Here is a 21,224-nt window from a genome sequence, read left to right as displayed (position 1 = left end):
GACACACTCCCCTTGGAGTTCCTCAGGGCAGAGCTTGTTCAGCCGCAACCCTGCCACGGCTTCAGAACAGGCTGTGAAACAGCAGCAGCCCAGGAGATACCCCTGAAATAGCAGCAGCGTGGGGGACTAACAGTGGGAGAAGCAAGAACAGAGGCAGCAGCTGTAGCACGGGTTCGCTCCTCTTCCCAAGGGAACAGTCGTTTCTTACTGGGTCACACCTGCAGAGCTTGAGAAATGCTAATTTTAAATTCCAGACAAAATACATTATTTTGGCTTAGTAATATTACTCTGCTGGGGGGGCCCTGTGGCAGAAATCTGGAATGTGCACAGTAGGCAAATATCTTAATTACGGTAACAGCAGATTTTTCCAAACAAAATTGCAGCAAGTCTCACGTACAGGTAAGTTACACCTACCAAAAAGGAAGGTCACAGCAGCCAAAAGTAAACTGTCCCAAGGTCACAGGAGCAAACACTGTAGGTTTTGGTCCTATTACTGTCAGAAAACAATGAAACATCAGGAAAACTACCTTTCTGTGAAATGCAATGAAAATAAATCACATATTCACCACAGACGCAAGGACTGGTATATCAACTATGAAATTTAATTGATCTGTTACTCCCAGTTCATTTAATCAGAAGGCCCATTCATACAATACTGCAGTTCAAGATCCAGAGAAGTGATACCAAAATCCAATGTAAATTAAAAAAATAAATATGCTTAAATCACTGATCAGCAATCTGACTACTACTGAATGGCTTTTACCTAGCTTTTGAAAAGATTCTAACTGGGGCTTATTTAGAGAACCAGCACACAGGAGTATATAATGCACACTCTATGATATTTATCTTCAACTATTTCTTAGATCTTATAATGGAGTACATGGTTGTTCCCTATGCAATGTATAAAATATTTAAATTAATTTGCTATGGGCAAACAGTGGCTAATAAGCAAGTCTTTGGAATAATACAGGATTGATCAGCTATTGTAATAAAGGGACAAAAGGGGCAATAACCCCAAAGGGACAATACACTGTGAATTAAATAATAGTCTACCTTTTTTTCCTTTAGAAAGCTGCAGCTGAAAACTCTAGTTAGCTTCTGGATGCTTCCTCACAGGATCTGTTTCCAATCACTCAAAGCACAGTGAGTCTGGCAGATTTCAACCACACCTGGCATAAGCTGGAGTGCTTTATTTGGTGTTGACTTTGCAAACAATTACATGTGAGAAACAAAGAGAGCGGGAGAAAATATAATTTTTTACAGTGTCAGGCAAAGATTATTTACCAAGTTTCACATAAGCAGGTGCCACCTACTCAGTAGATGGTGGAGTGTGCACTGAGAGCCACACACCACCACAAACACACGCTCGAGCAGTGCCCCTCACATGTGACTCCTTTAGTCATCCTCATTCCTCCGTGTTTACTCCTTCAGTGACTCAGCCGCCAGCTTCATTTGCTGCGAGAGAAGAGAGAAACGAGAAGATCCGCTGAGTACAGTTGCAGCAAGATGAATTGCACAAACCAGCAAAATCTGAAAGCAGGGAACTTCCAAATCCTACTGTGAATAATAAAACTACACCAAAGAAAAGAGCTTGAGCTTTGGTACTCAAAAATGAGAAAACACAAGCCTGTTATGCATGACTTTTACAAAAGACACAATTTTAACAGAGGCATTGCTTTTCCCACCAAAAGACTCAGAAAATGACAATGCAATTTGTATGAATTAATTCTTTTTCTGATGAATAATGCCTTACATAAAACTCATCTGGTCTTAAATATTTAAGCTTTAAAGGGATTTTAAAAGGTCAACGAACTACTGACATTACGCTGCTCCCATTTCCCATCGCACCAATCTGTTAACTATTATTCAGTATTTCATTTTTTGTTGTTCCTTTGTTTTGTTGTGGTTTTGTTGTTGTTGCTGTTGTTGTTGTTGTTGTTGTTGGATTGAACAAAAATAGCCAGTGATATAAGAGGGAGGTAGCAGAGTGCTAGGGCAATATATGTTATTTTCAATCCTGTTGTTAACTAGTTTTGTTTTCATTATCTTAGGATGTCACCAGAAAGTTCTCTATGTGAAACCAGGTTAACAATCCCAGGTGTTGAAAACATCTGCTGAGAAACCAGAGCTGCTCTGTGAAGCTTCTTGTTAGAGAGGATGTTTCATAACACAGAACTTGCAGAGGCAACAAGAGTGGAGTTTAAATTGTGCCAAAGGTATCTATCTCACACCACCTGGAGTTGTCATCCAAGGGTCTTGCAATGTCTGGAAGGCTGGAACCACCCTGATATACTAAGAAATAGTTACAGTGACTGAAGTCCCCAAAGACTGAGAGACAACAGTTACAGGAGGGGGAAGAGATGGAGACCAGCCCAAAGGACATGGTAAGGAGCAGAGGCAAGGAGATGCACAGCACTGCTGGAATTCAGGAGGCTGTAGGCTGGTGTCCAGTGTCACTGCCTCCTTCGAGGCAATTCCACAGGCGAGGAAAGAAAAAGGCCGGACACAAAAAGATGTGAGTGATCATACGAAGAAACAATTTATGCACCTTCCAGCTCCTCAGCAGCTGTGCAGTTTCTGTATCATCCCCTCAGTGGAGAATGGACATGTGCTACTGAGCTGAAGTTCTTTCTTTTACATTTTTATACAAACGGCCCAGAACATATGAGCTATTAGAAAGACAAATACCAACTAGCACTATAAAAAAATTGGAAAAGAGGAAACTGCAAATGGACACTTTCATTCCATTTCTACCGAAGAACATGGGATAGAAAGATGTTGGATACATAAACACACCACCTTCTACCTTTCTTTTGCTGCTAGTCTGTGCCTGAACCCATTCCAAAACATTACTCTGCATGGTAAAACACCTACAACAACTCTTCTTTACTATTTTTATCTGTATTTCCATGCCATCTAGAAGTGAAATAAAATTAGTTTGTGATACAAATATTTATATGCCTCGCCATAGCAACAGTGCAGGAAAAAAAGCCATAGCTAAAGGCTGGAATACAGATTCCTCTTCTGCATCCTGATTCATTTATTTAAACAAATGTCTGAATAAAACCAAAGCATCTTTAATTAAAGTGACCTTTTCTTCCTATTGTAAAAACATAAAGATACAGAAGACAGCAATTCAATTAAGTTTCTGATTCATCAAATGCAAACCAAAGTTTCTTATTTTAGAATGATTTTCTTAAATTCTGAGTGGTGTTGCAATTATATGGGGATTGATGAGGAATGCAGAAAACTGGAAAGGTATTTTTATTCTCTGATCTCTGCAGGGCTTGCCGAAGTCTGGAAAAAAAACCAAGCACATGACTATTAATGATGTCTAAATGATAATCTGTCCAAAACTCTGTACAAGCAGGACTACTGTAATTTACTTTTGAAGGCCCTCCTAATTTTAACTGAACTAACCTTATGCTAGGATTCTCTTACGCTGGCAATCTTATGCTATCACATTTAAAATATATGACATGAACAAACAATTTTCCAGCTTCTTGAGTGGGCCAGTGAGTAGAAAAACCTCTTAAAATAGCTTCACATGCTGGCATGGCACACACAGCCTGGGCAAAACCAGTCCAAATGCAGTCACATATATTTCAGGAAATGAATCATAAGCCACGTGAGAACCCCAAGAGCTGCGTCAATAATTTCTTCTTTATAATTTGTAACACCAAAACATATTTGGCAGTACCTGGCAGCAGCAAGCTCCCCTAAGAGCAATCACTTTGGCAAGCAACATGTGGTGGCACCATTAAACAGTGAAATTTTCTGCCAAGTTCAGGCTGAAGAATTTTTAAATTTTCTTTTACTGTGAAAGAAAATGTTCTGTTTTAGTAGGAAAATATTTCTCTGAGACAACATATGGGAAAGGGAGTGTACTTTTTTTTCTCTGATCCTGAGAAAGGAAACTGATGAGGTACCTTTTAAGATCACCTTTCCCAACAGGTTCACTCACAAATTGAGGGACTGAGTTAACTACTCTTCCATTGGAAAGACATTTCTTTGTAAGCTTTAGGCAATATTTTAAAAATATAGAAAAAGAGGTATTAAAAACTTCTCGATCTACTTTTCAAACCTACTAGCTACATAATGACAAGCAAAGCTCAGTTGAGGGGTATTAAAAGCCTCTGACCAGAGGCACAGTTCAGATATGAGTTGGCTCAAGAAACCATTCTTCATTTATTGTCAGCTGAGAGTTAGCAGTGAAAGGTTTATCCTTACTGGTCTGTTTTACACAGCACCCTTAGCAACAGTAGCCCATGCATGCAATATGTAAGTGAAGCACATGTTTAAACTAATATTAGTTTATCTTAGTGGGGCTATAGTGTTGTTTATTCTAAAATTCTGCTGTTAGGAAATGCTCTAAATATTTATCTGCTGTAATTCAATAGATTTGCTATTTCCATTTTATTAAGTTTAAATTTCTCTGTAAAGAACATGTAATATAATTAGACAGTACTTCCAGGAGAAATAGCAAAAACCCTTCAATGTGGTTTACAAATAGTCTTTACCAATTACTTAGATTTCCCTACATTTCAACATTACATTTTCTGAAGGGACTTTAATAAAACATAAGAGATACTTTCACACCACAAATAGAGTTGCACAGCAAGCATGGAAAATCAGGCTTCTTCCTTTGCAGGCTCACAACTAGAAACACAAACTTTAATGTACAGGGTATTGGCTGTGGTAACTCTATAAAGTTAGAGGGTCTGTGGGAAGTCTGAACATGTGATTTAGTGCTATGAAAAATACTAAAATACAAAAATAAGTAGCTACAAACATGAAATAACAGAAATACACAGCAGCACCACAGACCTTAACTACAGCAAAAGCTGATGAGTTGCCGAGGTATTTCCCCCTAGCAGTGCTAGGGCTCAGTTCAAGCCACAGCCTCACTGCAAATCCATTGACTCTTGCATGGCACGAGGAGGACCATGGCCCTCCTTCATCTCCCAGCCCTGTGCACAGTGCATTGAAGCAAAGAGATGCTTTGCCCCTTGCTCTGCACAGCAGGGCTGCTTTGAGCAAGGACACTGCATGTCCCAGCACGTGGCTTCACGCTGCCCCCGCGGCTGAGAAGCCTATGCTGCCTCTCACAAACCCTATCTTGCAAATCCATCTGTGACCTTCTTTCTGCACCAGAGGATGACAGATAACCCAGCATTTCTGCTGTACCAGGGCTGGTTCCACACACACTCATAACCTAATCAAACATTCTCACCTTTCCTTTATGGTTTCTACAGGACAGTCAACATTTAACAGGCAGCTAACAGTCTTTGCCAGTTTAATGTTGATTTATTGTCCTTGCTCAGCTCTGTGTCAAATGCTTAGAACACTGTTGTTTTCCATTTACGCTCAGATCTGGTAAGCCAGCCCCCTAACTACTCTTAATTTTACTACTGTGTGTGTTAATGCCAACTGACAATTCAACCACTAACCGAGGAAAACAATTTTAAAAAATAAAAAGCATATAAACATGAAAACCAACAAAACCAGGACCTAATGACTCACCAGTTTGGTCCTTCTCCATATGTATACTCAACATGCACATATGTTTGTTCATATGAAGAATGGACATGTAAATAGCCTATTTAAATATAAGGAGACATGAAGGCAGATGTTTTTTATCAGCAACTCCATCTTCTGGTTTTCCTGTATATCCCACATAGCACAGCTCATGAGCAGTTAGAAAGTGTAGCATTACATGGTATCTTTTCCACTTTCTAAAATTAATTATAATACGAAAACATGACAGATATATATTCAGTGATTCTCTCCTAATGGTGTACAATCACAACAAAGACAGTTTCTTGGCTCTGTGTTGAGAACTGCATCAGCTTAATCTGTACGTACCAGCCAGTTATAAAATAAGCAAATTAACACCCACTTCAAAACTCAGTAAGGCTCTTTCACATCTAGTATTTTATTCTGTGTTAAAGTTCAAAAACTTATTTAGTGGAAATTTGTTCTCACTGATTATAATGGTGGAAAGTTGTGGTAACTTCATATCTAGAATCACAAAGCTTCCCTCACGGTTTCTGTCTATGGCATTGAACACTCTCTGCAGGGAATGGTGCAGGCTTGGGGTTACTTTTAAGCCTCATTTCTGACTCTGACCAGTTTTTCAGCAACCTGTTAGTTGCCTTAGCTGGAGATGATAACTGATGCTTCTTTACAGTAGTAATAACCAGCCTCTACACTAGCACACTCCTGTTTATAAATCCCAGGACCACACAGCCATCATATAACACTGAATGCTTATTTTCACTTAAGTCATCCAGCACAACCCTTCAGTCTTCTTGAAAGCTATTGATTTCCAGGGTACAGTTTCCCCCCTACTTCAGTACTGTGATAAAAGACTTGCAGGAACAATTTCACAACTTCCTTATTTACCAGAGCCAGACCAATGACCCTGTGATGCTGCAACCCAGTGGAAACAACTCTCTATAAAGCAAAGCCACACGTGAGCATTAAACAGTCTAATGAAGATTTTTGGTAAGGAAGTGAGAAGAATTTTAAACTGATGATAACAAAGAAACAAATGCTGAATTGTCACTCTCATGTGTACTCTGTAAGCAATTACAGTAACTTAACTTTTTGAGGATTGAAAAGTTACCTAGCACTGCACCTATTACTCTCCTTACTTCTAGGTTGCATCTGGAATATTGTGCCTAGTTGTGGGCCCTCCAGTACAGTACAAAAAGGATACTGATCAACTCCACCAAGCCCACCCATGGAACCCAAGATGGGCAGGGAGTTGATGCACCTGCCCTGTGGGAAACGGCTGAGACACTTGCCAGTATCTACCAGGAGATGAGCGAGAAGATTGAATCAGGGTCTTTGCCAAGGTGCACAGCAAGGGAACAAGAAACAAAGTGGTCATTATAAAATAGGAAAAAAAACCCCAAAAAACCAACAGAAAACATTTCACTACAAGGATAACCAAGCACTGCAACAGGGGTCCAGGGAGGTCTTATAGTCTCTGTCCACAGAGGTTTTCCAAGACCCAACGGGAAAAAGCCCCACACCACCCTGGGGTCTGAATTTGGTGCTGATCCTATTTTGAGCAGGAGGTTGGATGAGAGACCTTCTGAAGTCCCTCCCAGGCTGAGAGATTTCTATAGTTGTTTCTGCAGGATTTGTGACAGGAAGTTTGCCTGGACTCACAGACCTAGAGTGGGAACCTGCTACAACAAACAAAAGGTAACAGCAAAGAGCAAAAGAAATAATTCTCTTCTTTCCTTTCTTGTATGCCTAATTCAAGACAGAATATCAAGTACAAAGGCTGGTGCTAATGAAACAATAGGTTTGCAAAATTAGTAAGTGCAGAGTCAGGAAAACTTGCAGAATCACATAATATGTTCCTTGGTGTATCGTGCCTGATTAATAGCACTGTGAGGAACAGCAGACAAAGCAACCCCATTTGTAGTAGATCTTTTTTTCCAAGACTTTTTTCTGATCTACTTCATATTGTCTCTGATTTAAATTGCAAAGTATTAATTAATACTCATTACAATATTCTTACAGTATTAGTCACCCTTTGCTGAACCTTATTTTAGTTCAATAGACAGTACAAAAGTGTAGAAATAATAGTAGAAGTCACATTACATAGTAAAATAGTATTTTCTTCAGAAGTATAACTTATGTATTCTGTCCCTCAAAACATCTACATTATTTTTATCTTTGTTTAGTTCACACTTTTTAAAATTACCTTTTTTCCACCATAACCGACCATGTAGTTGCCAAGTGCCAGATAAATACACAATGTTAAACAACATGTCTGAATGCCAAATGAAGAGTGTGTGCTGGAATCACACTCTCAGAATGCCAGCCCAGCCCAGTGGATGGCCTCCCTTTTCCCCTTTAGCTTATGCAATTACCTCCCATCCAATAAGCAGTTGGTCAATAGATTTTGGAGTCAGAAACTATTGACTGGATATGAAAGCAATGATGCAAAAAAATCCAATGTGACATGACCTTGTTGACGTCTCAGAAGGGAGGGGAGGACTGTGCAGTCCCTCCAGATGTGTGCCTGTCACACACACATTTCTGTAACTTTGTGACCTGGATCACAGAGACATCACTACAGTTTAAAGGTGCAGCTGGTCCCTTGGTTAGCAGCACATCAACAATGTTTTAATGATTTCAGGGTAAGCTATGATACAATTTATTTTCTCTGGGGCTTTGGAGAATGCTAATTACCAGTTTGCAATTATTAGTTCCAATCAAGAGAAAATGAGTAAAACAAACTATTCTGCCTCTCCAAAGCTTAACAAGCTTATTCACTAAGCAGGATGCCCCTGAGCAGGCACATAACCTTTGGAAAAGAAATACCCAGCACCCTGAGAGTTTAACTAGCCCTCTGGACACAAATCCCTACTGTATGGATATGGCTGACACTAGAGCCTAACTGCAGATATAGCTGTGTTAGTTCTATACCAACTCCAATCTCCTTCCCTGGAGATACTCACCAGCTGTCTGGATGCAATCCTGAGTAACATGCTCTGGGGGACCCTGCTTGAGCAGGGAGCTTGGACTAGATGACCTCCAGCGGTCCCTTCCAATCTGACCCATTTTGTGGTTCTGTGATAGCAGTAACAGCCTGGCTAAGGACCAGATCACTCAGTAGACACTAATTTAACTCCTTAAGCTCACATCCTTTGTGCTCACTCTGCCTCAGGATACAGGAGGGACAGCTGAGAAACAGTGAAACCAGCGTCTGAAAAAAACACCAGCAGCAGTGATGAAGGACTCAAAGGTGGTTGGTGGCACTGCAGTGGGACAGCTGACAGTCCTTCCTCCCCACAATTCTGCACTGCCAAGTCTTGGGTGATGTCAAAAGTACACAGCTCACTACAGTTTCTGGAGGATATAAGTTTCAGACTAGTAAGCAAAGCTGTGTTAACTCTGTGCTTCCATTTTTCCCAGTTTAATGCCAGAAGGGACCTGCTGGGTTACAGACAGAAGCCACCCTCAAGTGCATAAACCCACATCACAGAGGTTTAGCCAGAGGAGACCACACAACATCTATTCCAGTGTTGCACATGCCAAAACCCACACAGTTTTTGCCAACATGCTTTAACAAATTCTGATGCGCAAAAGGCAAGAGACTAGTTTAAACCATTTAATGCCACAAAAAGAACAGAGACACATGAATGTATCTGCTTGTAATCTGTGCAACAGCAGGGAACAGACTGTGTGAAAAGCACAGTGTCTCCGGACACAGATGTGGCCATCACTGGAACTCAGGCACACAAAGCCCAACACCTAAGCACCCAAAGCACTAGTGCTCTGCCCACCCTCTGCTCTGCCAGGGGACACAAAGGCATGCCGAGCCTCAGCCCAAGCCCAGCTGGTCTCAGTTATAACCTGCACTCACATTTCTCTCTAAATTTAGTTTTTTTCTAAAGAAACATGTAGTAAGAAGAAAAGGTTACCCTTCTATGCAGAGAATTCATTAGGTAATCTAGACTGGATTCCAGATATGAAACTAAAAACCCAACTTCAGCTATTATTTTTGGAAATTTCCATTTGTAACATAAATCTGACATAAATAAGCAGACAAACTGCAGGATGCATGGCTGTCCTCTGTCCTGCTACCACACACCAGTCACAATGCTGCAAGTACAAAATTTCCACCTCTTTTGTGGCAGTCAAGAAACTTCAGCCTGACAAATATGTCAGAGAAATCAAACAACTGAACAGTGCAAGTAGAATATAACAAAATACACCTGAAGCACAAACCTCATGTTGAGAAATCAGACTTCCACACTAAGTACTGTGCAGACACACAGGAAAAGCAATCACTGTTGTGAAGGACTTCTTTCTTACAGGGAATTTGCCTCTCCATTTATCTGCTCTATCAGCACAGAAAGTGAATTTAATTCTAAAGTTACTCTTACCACAGTACTAAAAAAAAATAACATTTTAATGCAGTAAAGTAGGAAAAACTATTCAACATTTAGATTATTTGGTGAAGAAGAACTATTTTCAACTCTAAGAGTTTAACAGGCAAGGAATCCAAGACCAGCAACAAGGGACCTGCCAGGGCACCTTATTTGTTGCCCTCCCCTGAAGAGACTCTCCTGCTCCAAGCACTTGTCCTTACAGTATAATTTCGAGTAATATTTTCATTCTTATTTTTCTCTTCAAAGACAAGATTTCTTCTACTTCCTTTGAGGGCTCTGCTCTTGCCTATTCACAGCCTAGTGAAAAATTATCAACACAGAGCTGGCAACCAATTGCTAGTTACAGTAATTTTATAAATGTTCTGAAGAAATCAATTCTACTGATTTTAAAGTATGCCAAAGATCTCTTTGCAAATACGTTCAAAATGGCAATGATAGAATTCCTTCTTCCACCAAAGGCACCTGGGAAAAGGCAAATTCCCCTTCTGCCAAGTACCCTGCTCCTTGGGAAGACTATGCCTTCATGGAAAGAGACAAATTGTTTTCCCTTAGTTAAACACTGGGCCAAGCATGTGTATTAATTGGTTACAGGTTATTGATTTGCTTTTAAATACATATTTAAGTTGATACCTGTCGGATCAGATTACGTCATGTACCTATTCAGGTAAAGTCAGTTACCCAAATTACTTACAATGGATTCATGGTTTGATCTGGCCCAGGAAGTTCTTGAACTAAGCACAGGCAGAGGATGGGGAAATATATGTCATCCCTGCTTTTCACTCTGTCCTAGACATCTGTGTATTGCCTCTTTGGAAGCTTCAGTAGCCCTACGCAGATACACACACGTACACAGAGGACACATACAGCTTATTAAACTTGCCATTTTCATTGAAGAGGCACAACTGAACGCGAAGCATTACTCTCAGTGTGCTACAAAAGACTGTCTAATAAGCAGGTAGGAGAGTCAGAATAAACTTTAAATTAGCTTGCACAGGTATTTTGAAAATGAGTAAAAGGTTGGTTTGGTAGTTTATAACTGCATTTCTTTGAAATGAGTAAAGTTATAACAGAGACATAGTCCTAAATTACAGGTATGGCAATATTTAGAAATTACTCTGCTAAACCTGTTGCAACTTTAAACAACCTAGCAAAGGGTAAAGGTCTGGTTTCCTTGAAGGCAATAGCAAAGTTCTCATTTACTTCAGCGAAACCAGACTTCCTTCCATTTATACATTTCCTACCTTACGAGTGAACAAAATGCTTTTTCCCTTTTTCCCCCAGGTAAATGGGAAGAAACTGTCTTTGCTGCAGGTTATTCATCACCTTTGTTTTGAAGTGCTGTAGCACTCAACTGGCAAGGCTCCTCTCCTCCTGTCTGCTTTTTCAGTGGAAAAACAATGTGTTACACGGATGTGTTGCTGCACTCATCAGTACTGCCATGCCCTGGGTGCTCTTCCTCTGCAGCCCCTTTTTCAGACCTATCTGCACTGCTATCAGAGACCCTAACAAAACTGTGTGGGTTTCTGCCTCTAATACCATCAGCAATTTCGTTGTAAAGCTTTATGAAATTCTTTTGCAATAAAGAGCAAATTAAAGCTGTATAAGAGTTACTATTATCAGGCTAAAGAGATATGATATTTTAAGCAGCTTTGTAATATGAAGATAAAACAGTGATCTGCAGATATGCTGAGTATTAGCGTGTATTCTGTTTCTGAGATCTGCTTTAGTGCCTTTGAACACCCTATGGTATATAACAGGAACTGCAGAAAAATATTTTGAAATGAGGTTTAGATTGGAAAAAATGTAGGAATGATTTCTGACTATATAATTTTATTATTTTCATCCCTTGCCAACCCTATAAACCCAGCTTCTCTCTGTTAATTTAAATTTTGTGCAGGACAATACATAAGGGCATAAGCAGAGTACTTGTATTATATAAAACACATATATATTTGTAAGTATTGATTTTAATAACATTGCAATTTTTAGGTTTAGAACTTCATGTTGATACTGTTACCTTCTAAACAAAACTTAAATAATTGCAGAAAGGGGCATGCATACTGCAATTATTCTTTTACTTCTTCAACATGAATCTTCTGTCTATGCAGCCTTTCCATGCACAGAGTAAGTAAATTTTCATACACTTTGGTAACACTCCTTATTTTTTTCTGCTTTTTAATCTCCTTAAAGTACTTTTGCTTTATTAAAGCATTTTACTTCCTTTTCTTATCTATTCCTTTCTGATTCCCTTCCCTCTGTTCTAGTTGCACCCTCTCCCTTAGATTTTTACTTCAAATTTCTTCAGAGAAATCATTCCCTTCTAACTCTAAATTCACAGGTGAGTGAGGGTCAAACTTACTGCCAGCAAAACTGCCAAGAGTTGGCCCTGGAAGCTGGCAGCTTCCTGTTGGGAAGAGAGCTGCACTTCTCTTCCCACTCCCATCATTCTGCTCTGCTTTACAGGAGCGGTGGGAAGGAAAGGAAGCACGAAGTACCGCTAGCACAGCCCCACTTTGGGGCACTGCTGAGAGGGGCTGGATAAAGCCTGGCAACAAACTGAAGCCTAGAAATAAATGTGTGGAACAGATATATGCAGCTCCAGTCCAGCTGCTGTTCAAGACTGACCTCCTTCTTTTGCTTCAATGGAAATTAGAGCTAATGGTGCCAGCTTCGGCATGCCCTGAGGGATTAACTATTGTGATTCATGTTCAATTGCCACACTAATTCTATCAGACCTCAAGGCTTGGCCTTGAAATATTTGTTATATGTTGCAAAGTGCTTTTACTGGATACCCTGGGTTACCAGTACCATCACATTCCTATTTCTCAATTTTAATCTATCACAACACACTCATTATCTAGTATGCAACCACAAACATCTAAAATAATTTCTCTTCAACACATTAGCTGTTACACATCAAAACTCTCTGATTGCTATAGAAACACTGTACAACATTACCATTTGTGAGAAAACATATGTTGTCTTGCAAATTTTATGGTAAGACCTTCATAAAATAGGTTGTTACATCTGTCAAACCAACCATATTTTAACAAACATGCCAGTAAGTGCTGTGAAAGGACTCTAAATAAATGCTGAAGACATCATATGATTTTGCATCAGTAAAGTGAGTCAATATTATCCAGTGAGTCACCTAGCTAATTCACTGCAAATTTATGTGATGGTATAAGATGGAAGGTGAACACACATTCACAGAGAACCTTCAGGGCAAATCAAACATGCAAGCTGGGACAGGACAAATAATTACAAAATATTAACAAGCTGCAGAAATCCATTTTCTGCACTTTGCGCTTGATAATATGTCAGTGCTCATATGCTCCTGCTTCCTTCTTGGCACTGGAAATAATCCAAAAGCAAAGAGTGAAAATTGCATATACCATTGTAGGACCAACAGAACTGCAAAAGCCATAGCCATCAGTTACATCATTTTCTAAAATAATAAGAATTCACAACCATAGCAAAACACTTCTTCAATAAACTAAAGCAAGTATCTCTTACATACTAAAAAGAGAGCGTATCATTTTCCCTATTAATAGGAAATAATGGTAATTATTAGTGGTGTAAGGAAATACAGCAAAGGAAAAGAGTATGAGGTTGTGGTTTACAATCAACCAGTGTAACAGTGCATCTACAAAGGAACTGAATAGCATCCACACACACAGATGCTCGTTCTCTCTCTCTCTGTGTACTTGTATACTGCATCTATCTATCTATCTGTCTATCTAAAATAAAGAAAATGCATTCATAAAGAAGACTTTAACAATGCTTGTATTTAAAGGGGCATTATCAACAATATTTATGGGAGCCTGTTAGGTTTTGGTTTCCATGTGTGGTTTTTTTGGTTTTGTTACCTTGAAAATTCTCCTCCTGATGCCTTCCTCATTTGTAACCTGTGAAATTCAGGAATTGGCCAATATTGCTACCAGAATGTTATAGGGAATTCACACTTCAGTTTGGCAAAGGAGTTTTTCAGCAGATAGTATATCCTAAAGACTAATTACCATAGAGCATTAATTTCAAATATATATTATATATGTTACTCTATATTACTCAGTATGAACCTCATAAAAATAACCTTCAAATAATTATATTTGAATTTTGCAATCTTATTAACTTTTGATCAAAGAAACATACTCCATTGAAACTGCCATTTGCTGAACTTGCTTCTTGATTTTGTTTCATCTTTCTGTGACATGGGAATAATCACCAATACTACTGGGAAAAAATATATAAATAACACCTTAAATAAGTTTTCTCTCTTATGAAATCTGCAGGGGTTTGACTAAAAAGAAGAAAAGAGGTCTTTGTCCCGTGTTAGTGAATTACTCAATCTCTTTTCTTGATTTCTGCTGATCAGTGAAAAAATAAAAGACAAAATACAACTCAGAATTACTAAGATCTATATAGATGCTTATGCAACAAAGTAGAAGCTACACAGTGGCACTAAAAATAATCCTGGTTTTGAAGCAGCACATCTTCCTATTGATGAGATAAGCTTAATACTAATTGATATAGCAAGTAAGCAACTGTTCCCATTAACAGTTGCTCCAAAGTTTTAACTGTTCACTATGCTTTTATACACTTCTCATGGAAACAACAGGATTGACCACTCCTAGAGAAGTAACTGGATGAACTAATTAATGTTTTGGTCTGATAATTTCAACATCACCACCTTAAAAACAAGTAAGAAAAGCTCTGGGTGTGTCTCACCTGCAGAAGAAAGGTGTCTTTCTACCACATGTGAATCTAATTTAGCCACTTAAGAGTTTCTCAACCTCGAAGACCAGCTAAATTCTGGGTTTACTCAACAGTACCTCCATCAACCCAAACCCATCTGTCTTTCATTTCATTAAGATTTTACCTCACTCACTACCGGTTACCAAATGTTAGCTAAAATATGGTAAGAACAGACTCTTCTATCTCCCCAAAGCAGAACAAGCCTTTTTCAAAAGGCAGACTGAATAATTTGATAGCATCTATCAAGACAGAAACAGGAAGGACCAAGAGCCACAAGAACCTTCTCTATTTAGTAAATTTGGTACTCCTTTTTATATATGAGTACTCTTACCTTTTGAAAAAATCCAACAGCTCAAGAAGATGCTAGTAATAAACCCCATCCCCCTTGAGGGGAACAGACCTCCTTAGTTATTCAATTTATTTCAAATTATTCAAACAATCCATTAATCCCTGCTTTTTTTGGGGCAGTCTCACTCTTCCAACAGCATGTGAAATTGTCCTTAAACATCTAATGCTGTGTTGCTGCCCAAGCTTGTTCAAATCTTCGTTTTTTTTCCTAGGTAACCAAAACCAGCACACAGGCAGAACTGTACAGAGCTTTTGGACCAAGCAGATGGTGACCTGTACCTGTAGCACAGACATCTAAAAAGACCTCTGGGCCAGGAACTTAGCACTTGAGCATTTTTATAGAGAGCTAAGGTAACAGAAGTCTTTATATGTCTAAGCCCTCTAAGTGCTACAACTATAGAAACACTGCAATATAAATAGTTACCTAACACACAGTTCTTTTCTCTCAGTGTCTGACCTGAATATTAAAAACATGAATATTAAATATCTGAATACTAAAAGCCATTCTGGCAGATGTACCATCTCCTACATGAGGATTACCAAAACAGTTATGAAAATTTTTAAAATCCTGCAACTTTTTCCTATTTCTTTCCTATCAAAAGCTATGGAGTCACCATGCCTGCATGTCTGGTAAACCTTCAAAATATTTTCTCTGCATTGAAATTTAAACTCCTCCTAACATGTCTATAAGAAACTATGATTGGTCACATCTCTGAAAGTTTGATCAACCAATCTGGACAACATTAGAGTAATGTCACTCAAAATAGCACCACATTTTTTCCCTAGCTTATTTGGAAATGGTTTTAGTATTATCCCCATTTATCTGGGCATCAGATGTAATTGGCCTGTAATTGCAAAATCTCTAAAGAATTATAGACTTGCTTGAGTTGGAAGGGATCTTAAAGATCATCTAGTTCCAAGCCCCCTGCCCTGGGCAGAGACACCTACTACACCCAGGTTGCTCAGAGCTCCATCCAACCTGGCCTTAAACACTCCCAGGGTGTCCTGTTGTGGGGCATCCACAACTTCTCTGGGTAACTGTTCCAGTGCCTCACCACTTCCACAGTAAAGAATTTCTTCCTAATATCTAATCTAAACCTACCCTCTTTCAGTTTGAAGCCATTCTCCCTTGTCCCGTGTCGTGCGTTGACCCTACGACATGCTCTTGTGAGAAGTCCCTCTCCATCTTTCTTGTTGGCTCCATTCAGGTACTGGAAGGCCTCATTAGGTCATCCTGAAGCCTTCTCTTTTCTAGGATGAAAAAAGCACTTTCTCTGTGTAAGGTGATAGAAAGGCCACACAAAGGAGGAAAAAAGCCTCCTGATGGCTTCCTGAAAAACCCCTGCACCTGGGGAGACATTCCCAGTAACTGACAAAAGGATTAAAATGAAGAAAGGAGTGACATGGAAATAACACGGCCTTTTTCTTGAACATCCTGGCTGCTGGGAACTCAGGAAGTGGACCCTTGGGCCTATTTCATCTGTCTACCATCACCCCAAAATTAGTTTATTGACTATAGCCACTCAAACTGCCAAAGGAAAAGGTATAAAAAGAGATTGGACATAAGCAAAAACAGGGGAGAAATTCCATCAACTCTGTGGAGGTAGCTGATGGGCTGCCTTTTCTCCTTCCACGTCTGGGGACGCCTAGAAGGTGAGACGTATTTTATGCACGCTAATTACTTGCTTTTAAATAACTAGAGTTTACTTTTGCTTCATAGTATTCTCAGTAACTTGCTTTCCTTTAAAGCTTGTGCTTAAGTTTCTGGAGTTGTTTTATGTCTTTGTAAGTTGCTTTTGCTTTAGCATGTGTGCCTATGCTTTGCTTTGATATTATTACTGTATAGTTTAAGTGTGTTTTTGCAGTTAGATCCTATTCCAGACACAGCAAACCCCATTAATTGTCACAAATTTGTATTAATAAACATGTTATTTCATGAACTGTTAGAGTGAGTCTGTTTTTAGGTGCTGACAGTTTTGTCGATGGCAAAATAACTCATAAGAGAAACCTGCTGAGAGGTTTTTCTATCACTATTAAGTGCAGTCCTTATATAAGAAGGTATCAAATGTCCTGATCATCTCAGAGAATCTATTAAGCCAAGGGTCTCATTAGGTGAGATGATTAACAGACTGTTTTGGACATTAAAAGGCTTTGATCTCCTGGGGGGGACAGTGATAGACAAAAAATAAATTAATACAGGTTGGACAGAAAATTCATCTCTTCTGCCCCTTTTAACGTGACACTCTGGTATCAAAAACTTGCTTTCATCTTTAAAAGAAAAAGTCCTTGCTTTATCATCTTGAACGTCTTTGTTGCTTTTTCCCGAGGTTTTGGAGTGGTTGGTTTTTTCCTCCTTTTCTTTTTTTTCCTCATAAATAGAGACAATTACTCTCCGCACCTCTCCATCCTTTCTGCTCAACTGTCCCATTGATTCATTCCAGAATTTTATCTGGGAGATGTTACTTTCTGGCTTGTACTTTTCTTCTGGAATAAGCCAATACCCTACCAAACTTTCAGTGTCTGATAAGGTAATATTTTCTGGCCAAACAGGACGTGTTTTGAGTATTCCCTCCTCTACTCTGAGGGACAAAGGAGAGGACACAGAACGGCAGCACTTTTCAATTGAGATGTGCACTATCACAATATATATTGCTCTGGGACAGCTTTGCTCCAAGACAACAAAGGTAGATAGTACAGCTATGGCTCATTTCTACACACACATTCCAACCACACCTCCCACGTGAAACAAAAATTGAGCCAGTAGAGCTCCAACCTTGGAATATGAATGATATTATCATCTGAGGAAACAGATAAAAAGAAGAAAAAAAAAAGATTTTCCTAAGAAAAGAAGGGAATCAGACAAAAAATTCATAGATTGGCTATGTAGGCCTAACAAAGACTACAGAACTAAAGCATTCTCAAAAAAAAGCCTGTAAATGAAGAAAAACCAACCAAACAACCCAAAACCAAACAGGGCAACTCAACTACTAAACTTTAGATTCTCTAAATCCTTCTTAGAAAAGCAAATCTTACTGTTTTCAATCAATTTCGCAGGATATATAGCCATAAGCAGTGCACATTACACCCAGTAGGGTGAATAACCTAGCAAACCACAGAGGTGCAAATGCTCTGAAATGATAGCTGAAGTTTTACTTGTTGTCAACAGAAAAGAAAATAAAAGGAAAAAAAAGGAAAAAGAGTATTACAGAACCTTAACTTACAAAATGTTTATTTGTTTCTAGCCCTGCTTTTTCATTTAATTGTCATTTATTTTTCTAAAATTTAAAATACAATAAAGCTTTAAAAAGTATCTGTCCGAATTTAGTTCTTTTGCCAGATATTTTCCTCTTGGCTTCTCTAATCTGTTTTATATGAGCTGGCATCTTAAAAAGCATGCTTTGGTATACAGAGCCTAACAGTACCATTGAAAACCTCCTGACAGCCTGCTTCTCAGAAGCAAAAAAGACATTATCTCCCCAAAAGATCTGCTCTAAACAGTGTTCTCTTTTGCACATGAGTTACCTTGCATCCCATGGCCTGTTACTTGTAATTCATACAGCTGCACATCAAAGAGAACCAATGCTGAGAGTACATATGGGAAAACTTACTCTTTTGGTTAAGCATAAGCATAAGCATTTATATAGAATGGTGTGGTGCTTTCATGTTCATAAATTAATTTTGTTTTTTATGAAAATTCCTTCTAAATATTGGAGACTTCAGTCTCTTATTAAATAAACACAGAGCAGCAACATAATTTTGCTTCTGTAACAGAGCAATACCAAGTCTGATACACATGCAGTGATGTATATGAGCCTGTCCACAGAAAACTACAGCACATGCACTGTGATTTCAAAAAGTTTCTAGCAAATTATTATATTGTGTTGACAGAATGCCATTCACTTCAGTTTAATACTTATTTCAGGAAGAGAAGGTTAAAGGAGCTCCACTGTTGTCTACTAGCTAAATTACCTTAGAACACATTTGAGTACTTTATAATCTGTTAAACATACAACATTCAACATTCTGCTCTCTGTATGAATAATAAAAACCAGTTATTTTCAGTTTGTCAAAAGAAATAAATATTTCTTGCAGTTTTTCCAGCATAGTGTGTAATGAATTAACCACACACTAGGCACTAAGAATCTAAAGCATTCACTATGCTAACTTAAAAGGATGCTGAATACTAATTGAAGACTGACATGCTCTTTGACCCTAACCATTTTTCTTTGAACATAAAACCTCTCTCATTTCCCAAATGTCAAACCTTGCTGCTTTTCAATAGAAGTGTATGACACTTCAAATGCAGCAGAAATGCTGTGTTTATGATGCTTTGCAGAAGAATGAAAGAACAGGCAGTGCTTGTATGTTGACTGTTGTAGATATTCAGGTAAAAAAACCCAAACCCTACATCCTTCATTAACACACCAGGCCTCATTTGCTCCACTTAATGTGCTCCCTATTTTGCTTGCATATTGAAAAACGCCTCATGTTAGTGTGACTAACCTTCTTACATTAATTTTTCACTGTTTAATTGCTTCACAATTCAATAATTTCATAGTTCAGCTGCTGTTTCAATGAGATGGTCTTTAACAGATTTGCTGGCAAAGTAGGTTCTGGCCAGAAGGGCATTTTCCTCAATCTTGTGCTAGAAACACAAGAAGTAAAGAGAATGTGCAACTTGATGTAAAGAGAAAATGCAATGGCAATGATTCCATTTCAAGTGCTTTATGATGTATTATCCTACTCAGAGTTTCTCAATTCTCTAAATATCTGCCTTCCCCTCAGGTTTTGTACACACATCAAATGTCCACTGCCATCCATTCGCAGTTTCACATTGTAGGTGCATATTCATAGCAAAGGACAGCATGAATACTTTATTGCTTATTCAGTACCTGAAGAGTTTATATATGCCCTGTCCCCTCTCACTAGGCTAAAAAGGACTTGGAAGTAGGTAAATGGTAAATTTGCATATCAACAAAACACTTCTGACAACTCCAGTTAGTAATGGGTAGCTTCCTTTCCTCCCTTCAATGCCTGTCCAAACGATCATTCACACTGTCACTGATTCAAAGCACAGTCCTCCCACATATTCACAGTTGATTAGGAGTTAGATTTGAGAGTCTTTCAGCTGCACAGCTGACACAGGACTGCCAAGAAGAGCTTTGCTTCTGGATCTCTCTGAAAGGGCAGAGTTTGGTAATAAGGTAGCAAACAAGGGGGCTCCTTTTCAGATGTCTGAAACACAGAATTTTCTGTGAGCTCAACAGTGTAATTCCAACACTGATGGGTGTACCTGGGTAACTAAATGCAGGCAAGCATCTCATTGCAAACTCTGATGAATTGTTACCCTGTTAGTCTCCTTAGTGATATGTTTATATTGAGTATAATTATCGAGTAACCAAAACACCAAAATTAAATTAAAAAAAATCTCAAGCTCAAGTGTTCAAAGCACATATTCATCCACATTGTAATAGGTATCTGCACAAGTAAATAAAAAACACAACCACGCATCCTGAACTGAGAGCATGTATTACTATAGAATAATTATTAAATAATAATTCTTTAAAGCTCAAGCAAGTCTCTGAATTTCAGTGGTGCTCAAAAACTATCTCCTAAAGTCTGCAATTTTCACAGTGTGACAGTACGTCTCTTTAAAATCACCTGAATTAGATGTCTAAAGGGCCAGGGCCACTAAGCAAGGGACCACAAAATGACTTTCCAGCTATGAGGAAATTTCAGCAGAAGTCATCAATTTGCAGAGGTCTCAAGTATACCAAGCTCCTCTTCATTTTATGAAAATCACTAGCTTGTTATGAAGGGAAATCCAAGTCTGTCATTGAAAACAGAATTGTAACTCAGAGTAGCTGCCAGTTGTTTAATCAGGATGTGCGCACAGCTGTCTATAGGCTCAGGAAAGACAGAACATAAATCCCGAGGAAATCAGGCTTCATTAGTTCTGCTGCCTATAAGCAGATTGTGTGCAATGTGAGAACATGCAAATGGAAAAGTTTATTGTATGAGAAATCAGTCCAATCTCCTTCACAGTATCTGACCCTGTATAGTCTTGAAAAAAGTACTTTCATTCCCTTCCCTGTTTACAACCTGCATTTATCAGAGTTCTGACATTTCCACTAGTCTCTCAGCATACAGGTGACACATTTTCTGATTCCTTTTTATTTTTATCTAAAAAAGACTGCAAGA

The 21,224-nt window shown here is 38.7% G+C and overlaps 1 protein-coding gene across 2 annotated transcripts in view; it reads right to left on the bottom strand.

Annotated features, from left to right (window-relative positions):
• Window positions 1–578: 578 nt before the first annotated feature.
• The window catches only part of ANO10 (anoctamin 10), a 122,119-nt gene continuing 101,473 nt past the window's right edge, over window positions 579–21,224 (bottom strand). For both annotated transcript variants that reach the window (XM_027675479.1, XM_027675480.1), the window contains exon 13: window positions 579–1,455. In XM_027675479.1, the coding sequence (XP_027531280.1) occupies window positions 1,420–1,455 (36 nt within the window). In that variant the 3' untranslated portion in view covers window positions 579–1,419. The remainder of the gene's footprint in view (window positions 1,456–21,224) is intronic.

Source organism: Neopelma chrysocephalum, unplaced genomic scaffold (assembly GCF_003984885.1).
Source record: "Neopelma chrysocephalum unplaced genomic scaffold, ASM398488v2 Primary Assembly neopelma1_26, whole genome shotgun sequence".
NCBI classification, from domain to species: domain Eukaryota; kingdom Metazoa; phylum Chordata; class Aves; order Passeriformes; family Pipridae; genus Neopelma; species Neopelma chrysocephalum.
The sequence above is the reverse complement of the archived record's forward strand: the minus strand, read 5'-3'. Positions and strand labels throughout refer to the sequence as shown.